At 59.1% G+C, this 9715-nt stretch overlaps 1 protein-coding gene across 1 annotated transcript; it reads right to left on the bottom strand.

Moving 5' to 3' along the window:
• Window positions 1-551: 551 nt before the first annotated feature.
• Window positions 552-8538, bottom strand: ISLR2 (immunoglobulin superfamily containing leucine rich repeat 2). Its single transcript, XM_023524382.1, has 3 exons — window positions 8425-8538; window positions 5358-5505; window positions 552-4033 (listed from the first exon to the last, which is right to left on the bottom strand). The coding sequence occupies exon 3, from the start codon at window positions 4023-4025 to the stop codon at window positions 1788-1790; it is 2238 nt and encodes a 745-aa protein (XP_023380150.1). The 5' UTR covers window positions 4026-4033; window positions 5358-5505; window positions 8425-8538; the 3' UTR covers window positions 552-1787.
• Window positions 8539-9715: the final 1177 nt, after the last annotated feature.

The following is a 9715-nucleotide window of genomic DNA, read 5'->3' as shown; positions in this document are numbered from 1 at the left end:
CCCTTTCCTTGTGAGCCCTCCCTACTCACTACCAGCTTCCCCCTTATCACGTGGTTTCTCCTCCCCACCCCGGAGCTGGAGGCATCAGGAGCAGGCCCCGGTGTAAGCACCTGGCAATATCATAGGATAGTCAAACGCGAGATCTCACAAAGAATCTCAACGGGAGGGCCTCGGGGCTCCTTCATTCTGCAGTTTCCTCCTGTACCCCCAGGCTCCTCCCTCTGTCCCCTGACAAAGACTCACCAAGCCCAGTTGAAATCAATTGTTTTATTGACTGTGTACATACAGATGCCTTTAGAAAAGAGCGTGGCCGAGGAAAGGTTGCTACTCCGCCCCGGGCCGCACTTGTGCTGAGCTCCACCGACAGCGCTGGTCCCGACGCCCGAAATCCCCCACCCAAGCCCGACGCTTTCCTTATAGAACAACAACAAAAGGATCCCGCCCGAGTCGCCTCACCGCGTCCACCCTCCCCTTCCCTCCCGTCCTCCCTGCCCACCTGCCTGCCCGCCCCGCTTCCCGCGCCTCCCCCCGCCCCCCCGCATAGGGTCACACTTTACAGGACACAGACTTTTCTCCTACAGACCACGCTTGACTAGAACTACACGCCAGGGAAATACTACTGTCGCAGAAGGAGGGGCGGGGCGGGGAAACGCGAGGACTGAGGGACTCTTCCCCACCTAGATCCTGCTTTATGTCAAGCGCAGGCTTTGTGCAAACCAGGGCGCACGCCCTCACAAGGGACCCCGCCAGGGAGACCATAGTTGGCTTCCTATAGCCCAGCGCTTCTCGATCTGAGGTCTGGGCCTCGTGCAGCAGCGGGAGCAGAGCTGTCCCGTGCACCCATCTCCGAAACCCCAACTCACCCACAACGAAATTGGCCCAGGACCCAGCCTACACTCTAGCGGAAAAAGGGTGTGCGGTTGTGTGGCTCTGTAAGTTAGGAGAAAGGGCTCAAGAAAAGGTCTCCCGACCCTCGAGACACACACACACACACACACACACACACACACACACACACACACACACACACACACACACACACACGCACTTTTCCCAGAGGCTGGGAAAAGACTGTTAGCACCAGACCCGGAGTGTCGCTGTCTTTGAAAACAACGAAAATATGAAAATCGGAGCGCGGAGCTGAAAGGCGCCCTAGGCACCCAGCTCGGCTCCAGCTGGTCAGAAGCAGAGTTGAGTGGGGGTGTAGCTAAAGGGTTTGGTTCCCAGTCGCAAGGGGGCTTTAAATAAAAAATAGAGAGTTGTCACCGAACCCTGGCTTTCAGGACATGCACCCCGGAAAGGACAGAGTAGGGGTCGAGGCGTGACCCCACAGCGTACTACACTAGGGACATCTGTTGCAGATCCCGGGCCGACCCCTGAGCCACAGCATTACCACCAGATGTTTCCAACGTCTTCACCCATTTCCTAAGGCTCCAGGGCCCACCGTGGGGCGGGTTGTGGTGCAGGTTTCGAAGGTAACTATTTCGTGGGAATGGAGATGTGGGTTTTGCCTCACAGTCAGCGGTGGTGTCTTATACGAGGAGAGAGGAGCAGGGAATTGTGCTTGCCGAAGGGGAACTCGGTCCACAAGGACAATGACAATCGTGGGGTGGTGCGGGACTGGTGAAATCGTCCCACTCCCCACTAGCAGTCCCCAGGAGTCAAGGTTGGGGGATGGTAAGGGGGTGCAGTAAATGAGGGGGGCATAAATCCTGCCAGCCCTAGGCTTCGGCTCCCTGGCACCCAAAGGTGGGGGATGAGAATGGGCAGGCGGCAGGGCTAGGGGTTCAGCCCTCTGTCTGCCTGTAGTTGCCATTAATCTCCTGGGCAATGTTGACCGCCTCGGCACCCAGGGGCAGCCGATCACTGTACTCCGAGCCCGCCTCGAACTCTTCTTGGTTGGTCTTGGACTGGGACTCCACCAGCGAACAGGTGACCAGGCTCTCCTCTCTCTGCAAGTCCCCGCCTGGGCCCCGCTGCTCCGCGTCTTCGTCAAGACTCTCCCCGGGGGCTTCCTCTGGTCCCTCGCCGCCCGTTTCGCCACCTGTCGGATAGCTTTTCTCGGACTCGAGGTAGGAGGCACGCGGGTCAAAGTCGGCGGCGATGTGCTTCTCCATGGGATCGAGGGCCTGCGGCCGCAAGATCAGACGGTAGGGCTTCCCCGGGTGTTTGGCCAGCAGATGGCAGCACGCGGCGCCCAGCAGAGGCACCGTGGCCAGCATCAGGAGGAACACGCTCACCGCCACGATAACCAGCAGCGAGGGCAACTCCTTCTTGGTGGCGAATACAACTTGCACGTGGCAGGCCTCCCCTGCCAGCGCCAGGCACACGGAGTAGTTGGTGCCAGGCCGAAGGCCGCGGAACCAATAGGCGTTGACGCCTTCCTCCACGCGCGACCACTGCACTGCTGAGCCGCCTCCCGCGGGGCACAGATAGAGCAGGCGCAGGGGTCGCCTCCCAAGCCGTACCGCTCCGCCAGCCCCGCCATTCCCAGGGCCCCAGCGCGCCGCCAGCGGCGTCAGCTGCACCCGCGCCTCGCGCTCCGCCACGTCCAGCGCGATGACACCCAACTCAAAAACGTGAGGCTTCAGGTCTGTGCTCTGGTTGAACGCGTGGTTGGACACGTACCGCGAGGGGTCCCCTTGGTCACAACGCTGCTCCTCCACCGGGTCCGCAGAGACCTGGTCTTCCGCCTCATCTCCCTCACCTGCCTCCTCCTCCGGCCCCGCCCCCTTCTCTCCAAGGATGCTACCCTGGGCGAGGCCTTGGCCTTTGATTTTGCGCTCAGGCTTGGATGGTAAGACGCTGTTGCCCCGGCCTTTGGCTGTGGACTTGCGTTCGGAGGTTGGGGCCTGCCCCTCCGGGTCTCCCCCTGAGCCAGGAGCGTGCTTTGGCGGCCCGGCAGCCGTCACCGACACGCGTACTGACGTGGAGTTGACACCCAGCTCGTTGTGGGCACGGCACGTGTAGACGCCTGCCTCCTTGGCACTCAGGAGGGGCACCAACAGGGAGCCATTTGCGAGTGTCAGGAAGCGTGGGGTGGCTGGGGGCGCGGGCCAAGCGGGTGCCGGACTCGGAGTTGGGGCACCCGTCTGCGTTGGCCCGTCCCCCTCTCCTTCCTCCTCCCTGTCTTCTGCCCCGTCCTCGTCGTCCTCTCTGCTCTGGACCGGCGGCTCTAAGACTATGGTACCACCTGGGATCTGAAGTTGCCACTGCAGGCGGGGCGTGGGGTGCCCTTCGGCGACACAGTGTAACATGAACGCCAAGCCAGCGCGCAACTCACCGCCCGGCGCCTCGGGAGGAGGCTCGGCACTCACACGCACGCTGGGCGGTGCGCAGTTCAGGACCGGCAGACGGTGCACCGGAACGCCCTGCAGCGCGGGAGGCGTGGCGCACGCAATGGAATCGGGCTCCGGTAGCGAGACCCGGGTGCTCGCGGCCCATGCCTGCAGCCACAGAAGGCTGCAACCGCAATGGAAGGGGTTATGATAGAGTTGCAGATGTGACAGCGCGCTTAGCGCGTCGAAGGTGCCGGGAGCTAGTGTACGCAGCTGGTTGTTGTTGATGCGCAGGGAGCGCAAGTCTGGCAGCGAACCGAGTGCGTCCCGGGGAAGTGAGCTCAATTGGTTGTGGTTCATTTTGAGCAGCTGCAGCGCGCTCAAGTTACGCAGGTCGCTCCATGGAAAGCTGGTTATGAGGTTGTGGCTCAGGTCGAGGTTCTTGAGCTGGTTCAGCACAGCCAGCGCTCCGGACTCCACGGTGCGCACCTCATTGTGCGCCAGCCACAGCGACGTGACTTGCGTGACGTCGGCGAAGGCCCCGCGCCGCAGCACGGTGATCTTGTTGGCCGACAGACTAAGCGTGGTCACGTTGGCCGGCAGTCCTTCTGGCACCTCGCTCAGCTCTTTGTAGGCGCAGTCAGCGAACTGGTGAGCGTACTTGTCCACGCAGGCGCACGGCTCTGGGCACGCTCCCGCCATTCTTAGCAGCGCCCAGGCTAGCCACAATACCCACATGGGCACCATAGCGGATTCTGCAGGTGGAAGCAGGAGAAGAAGGGAGACGGTGACTCACCGAGTCCCAGCTTCCTTCCCCTGTAAAGCTCTGCCTCCTCAAACTCATCTAGAGTAGGCCCAAGGGCTCCCATTACCTCCTGTGTGCCCAGGAACCTTTCTTGGGCAGGGGTGGAGCTTAATAAAAGTCTCGGAATTAAATGCATGCTTCCTCTCAGGGCCGTGACTTACTTTTCCAGCGGCCTCCTACCTTTCTCTTTTTCCCCTGCCTACCTTCTCACCCTGGCGCTGGCCTCTTTGCCCTGGTTCTGCCGCTCACCGGCCTGTGGTGGGCTCTTCACTGATCCCTGACTATTTCTAGGCCTTTGTTTATTCACGTGAAAGAGATACACAGAAAAGGTATTTTTGTCCGTGACTGGTGTCCTCCCTCGAACTCTTTGTCCCATGCACAGCACTCGCACACACGCCCATATATGCGCCCAAACAATACAAACACACGCTCGGGCACCGCCATCAAACCGCCAACTTCTGTAGGGGTTTGGAGGTTCACAACACATTTCGCAGACACGCAAACACAAAGGCACCCAGACACAGACAGGGAGACCTCATTGTTCTCTCAGCTGAACCTAGCATTTGTACAGCGTTCTCCACCACGGTGCAAGGCGCTTTCCTGTTCATCGTGGGAATTGACAGACACAAGCCTTCACTCAAAACCAACGCACACACGGGGACACAAACGCGCACTGGCGCGTGCACATAGCCCTCCACTGAGACCGAAATCCCAGTGGATCATCAATGCGGCGGGTGGCAAGAGCCGTGGGATCCGCGGAAGCAGACTCGCAGGCCGCTCTCCCGCAGGAATCAAAGCTGCCCGCTCTGGGTTGAAGCTCCCACGAGCGGAGAACCAGGGCTGCTCAGTCAGCCTTCTGTCTGAGGAAGAAGGCCCTCCAGGAGCATTGGGGAGAACGTCATTAAAGGTCCCTCCCTGTCTCGCAGAGCCCAGGCGGCTCTGGGGGAGGGGGAAGGGTGTCCTCAGCCGACGGGTCATGGGGGCTAGCTACCTCTAGCTAAGGAAGTAGAATAATGTTCAAGATTTGGCCCCATTTTTCGAAGCTCTAGGATGCCCAAGGGCCCTCCTTCCAATAGAAACTATGCCCAGCCACACAAACGCACTTACACAGACAGCACGCTCCCGCCTAGGGCTCCAGGCAGGTTTGACAGAGCCCCTCCCATATCCCTGCCTTTGGGAACCCTTATCCTCCATTCTGCCTTTGCTCCTAGGGAAGGGCCCCTCCCCTCCTATCCCCGGTCTCAGCCAACACCCTAGGCGGGATCTAGCCCTACCTGGATCGAGGTTGTGGGGCGGTCCGGCGGCTTACCCTCTGCTCACTGACTCCCGGGGCGCAGCCTCGGGCTTCAATCCCTTCTCCAGATTCGATGTCACGGAGCCAGGACGACAGCCCTAGGGGGCTTCCCACATCTGTTGCTGCGACTGTGGAGAATTCCGATGGGGGGAGGAGCAGGGAAAAGAACGGGTAAGTTTGAGATTCCCCTGGCCCTGAGGTCCCACTTCAGTTTTTCCTTTCGCGTCTGTTTTCCCCACCTCTCGCCGGCTGTGCAGATTGAAGAGAGTCCTCGCGCGCTCCCGGCTGGGCAGGGACGCGCACAGCCTCTCCCACCTCCCGCATCGTCTACATTTGTTAAAGCCATAGAGGCTCTACTCCTGGTTGAGGCATGTTGGGGCCCCTACGCCCACCGCCCTCTTCTGGGCTCTTCCCAGTTCACCGCACCTCCATAACCCACGTCCCCACAACACTTACACATCTGCAAACATTGCCATTATTCCTTATTACACCGACACCCCCTCACGTTCAAACACAGTTAGCACAGACCTTCACCCCCTCCACACAGTTGACCTTCACATGTTAGAATTATCCATCATCATGTAATAATCGCGTGGACGTGTTGAGTTTTCGCAACGTTTACACACATTTTCAAAGGCACACCTTCACTGGGACACTCATCAGCCTTCCCCTCCCGCACGTACACACATTCACGCGCACTCACCCTCATGTACGGATCCCTCTGGGGCCCCTGAGCTTCGGGGCTAATTGAATTCGAGCTGTTCTTAAGCTCCGCAACACGTGAGACAAACCATCTTTGAGGAATTTGGGGGAAGGTAAAGCGCACGACTGAAGAGGGTCGTGTCTTTGCCTTTATACTCTTTTTGCAAATGCAGGTTGTGGAGCAGACAGACCTCCAGCGGGACCCGCTGCGCGCTCTCGCGGACCCGTCCTTCCTACATCCCTCCCCCCCTCCGCCAGCCGCCTCCTCCCCGAAGCCACGTTCAACACGATGCATAATTGATAGTGTTAGCAGAGCGCCTCACCCTCCCTGCCATTTTTGACTGTATCTGGGCAGATACAAGCCCAGGTCTCCTCTGCCCCATGCCTGTCAACCCCAAGACCAGAAAGCACGGCCATGCGGGACGCACAGGGAGGCGAAGCCTCTTCCCCAGCCCCCGGGGACCCTGTCCAGCCTCTTAAACCCGAATCTTTACGTCTCGTCTTTTGTGGCTAAACTAGTGTCCAGCGCGCCAGCTTGTGCGCACCGCGGGGTGAGGCAGGGCGCAGCGCGTTGATGTTAGCCTCCAGCACCCAAGAAGCCAGTCTGAGCGCACCCAACGCCTTACCCTCAGGTCTTGCCAGCTAGAGGCGAATGTGGCTTCAGGGCTGCAGCAGGCAGCGGCACGAAAAGGGATGGTTACAAAACGTCTGCTCCTGCTGAGCACTGTGGGCTGGGAAACTTAGGGCCTAAGCACCTCTTCCCCTCCCATTCCCCCCACCAATATCTTCACAGCCTCACAAGCAAACACACCGCCAACCTCACACACGGTTCCCCACAGTCTGTGCCCGCTCGCCACCGCCCCACTGTCTCACACGCTCACACAACAGCCGGCCTCAGCAGACTCTAATACTCGCTGTTCCTGACTCTCACTCCCTGTCTCTGGCGAAACCCCGACATTTCTTGTAGCCGCAAGGAGATGGAGGCGCTGGGATGTTCAGGCATTTGGCTAAAACTCGATTTCTGTCCCCCTGCACTGCCCACTGCAGCTCTGGAGAGTTGCTGGCCAGAATGGGGAAAGGGATACAGGTTCGCGGGCACATGCAAAGCCACAACCTTCCCTGGTTCTTTCCGTAGACATTGAGCTGTCCGGAGCGCCGTAGGCCCCCAGTCCACATCTAGGTCCGTGGCGGGGTGGGGCGGGGCGGGGGGAGGTCTTTGGCGATGGGTCGGTGGCGTGGATTTGAGGCATCTAAAAAGCTCAATCTCGATTTGTGTTGAGCATTTTAATGAGCTAGGGAGGTGGGGAGTGGTGTGGGGGACTGACGGGCGAAGAGTGCTGCATCTAAAGAGACCACCAGACTGGAGTTCCAAGAATCTTTTGTAAATTAAATATGAACAGTCTGGAGCACGCACGCTCCTCGTCCCTCCCTCTCTCCTCCACATGCTGCAGCTACTGTAGGCAGTGGAGCCGGCTGAGACCAGCTCATCAGAACCCAGAACTTATTCCACCTACTTGGTCCTGTAGTTCCACAGCTGACCCAGGGGGAGGGTGGCAGAGGGGTGAGAGCACCTTGACCCTGCGGTGGGACAGGTGGAGCGGGTCCCTAGTTCGGGAGTGAGTTTCTGCGGTTTGGGCCTGGCTGGGCCAGGGAATGGCGCGGCCCACCTGGCAAAGTCTCTTTGTCTGCGGATCTCGGGAACGTCATGAGTATTGTCTCCGTCTTGGGAAACCTGAGGGGGCGGTCCAGAAAGTCTTGGCCCGGGAAGGGGGGTCTGGGGTAGACGGGGGCCCCCCAGCGATGATGGAGAATTGGGTCCAGATGGCGGGTCCTGGAGCCTTTCGCGGGAGGGAGCGGGGCGCGTGGCGCGGAGGCAAGGATCGAGGCTCCCTCGTGGAGGCACACGGCTTGTGGGTCCTCCACCCAGTTTTCACCTCTCTTTTAGTTCTTTTTACGAGGAGGCGGACAGAGTGGGGGCGAATGAGGGACAACTTGAAAGGATTGAGGGACTGTATGACAGAGAGTGGGGAGTGGAAGGAAGAATATGCTCGCTCGCTCTCTCAGCAAAGCGCTTCCCTGGACCGCAGGGACCCGCCCCGCCAGCATCCCGAGAATGTCCAGGTCCAGCGTGCCAAGAAAGACCCCTTTCCTTTGCTTTCTTGCCGAGACTGCAGAAGCCAGGGGAATTCGGCAGAGAAACAGGGCTCCAGGCACCAGGACGGCGGCTAAGGGCACGGTGGCCACCCGGCAAGGGCGCCGGCTCCCGCGGGCCCCTGAGATTCCCGCCCACTCCCCAGCGAGAGCTTTTGTTCCCGGAGCGCGCCCTGGGGAAAGACAACCCTTACCCCGGCTTTCGACCCTGAAGAGCCTAGTTCCTGCCCCTGCAGCCTGAAGCTCGAGTCGCCTCGGTCAAGGTCCGCGGAGGCCTGAAGTAGAAGCCACGACTCTGGGTTCGGTCTCCGAGCTCAGCTACAAGATTAAGCATATGCTGCCCGGCGCCTCTAGGCGCACCGGAGCGGTCTAATGACTATAATGTTAATAATGGTACAGTTACTGAGGGGCTGGGAACCGGGAGCGAAGATACCACCCCCGCCGCCGCCCATGTCTTTGATCGTTAAAGAAACAGGTCGCTAATCAGGTGGATGGAAGTAGGTGTGGGGAGAGGAAAGATACAAGGTTCCAAGCCGCCAGCGCTGGGGCCCGAGATTTGGAAATCTGTAGAATCCGAGCTAAGGCTTTTGGACCAGGCTGGGGTCCGAACCCTAGACAGACCCAGGGGCCGAGAGCTGGAGCTCCGGGAAGCTTTTTGCAAAACGACCTCTAACTTCGACGTTGCGGACCCAGACAGTCCCAGGGGTGCAGTGGGTCGAAACCCAGTAGATCCCAGTAAGTCAAGATATCGGGCCCAGGCCTGGTTCGCGCGCGCCCCCTGCTGGATACCGCCTGCCAGGCACCGAGGCCGGGGGCGATGATTTGGGCGACTGGGCAAGGAGGCCTGAGCTGTCCCGGGCTCTGCAGATCCGTGGCGCAATGTTCCGAAGTGGGGTACGCTTAAACAAGGCACCAAAGCTTTCCTTCCTAGGCCCGCCCACCCAGCCTAAGTCCCAGTAATCTGCAACCTCCTCACCTGCCTAACAAAGGCACAGACCCCGCTTCGTACCCCATTGTGTTTCCAGTGCCCAGGACACAAAACAGGTACCCTCTGAATACTCCGTGGATGAATAGTCTGTGGCACCAACCAATGAGCTTAATCCTCCTGTGACGGAACCTTTCTCTATGCCTACGGTCCCCATCCTCCTCCTTGCATGAGCGCTTTGTCTTCGAGCCCTGTTTAGGAGCCCTAGAAGACTGTCCTTAAGTCTCATGACTTGGTAAGGGACCAATAAAATGTCCAAGACCTGAAAAAGAAAATCTTTTGACTCAGAGAGGAAAATAAAACTGCGCGATTGGAAGTAATGGATGTTTGATTAAAGTTCAGGTGCAATCACTGCACTCAGAGTTGTACATGCCTTGCATTTAACGTGGTACGTGGATGATTTAATAGATATGAGAAGGCCTCTGAAAGTAGGAGAGCCAGAGCCCACGAATATGCCCCGCGTGATAGCCTACTCCAGAGACATTTCTCATAGCTGCCCT

Source organism: Pteropus vampyrus, unplaced genomic scaffold (genome assembly GCF_000151845.1).
Source record: "Pteropus vampyrus isolate Shadow unplaced genomic scaffold, Pvam_2.0 Scaffold462, whole genome shotgun sequence".
NCBI lineage: Eukaryota > Metazoa > Chordata > Mammalia > Chiroptera > Pteropodidae > Pteropus > Pteropus vampyrus.
The sequence above is the reverse complement of the archived record's forward strand: the minus strand, read 5'-3'. Positions and strand labels throughout refer to the sequence as shown.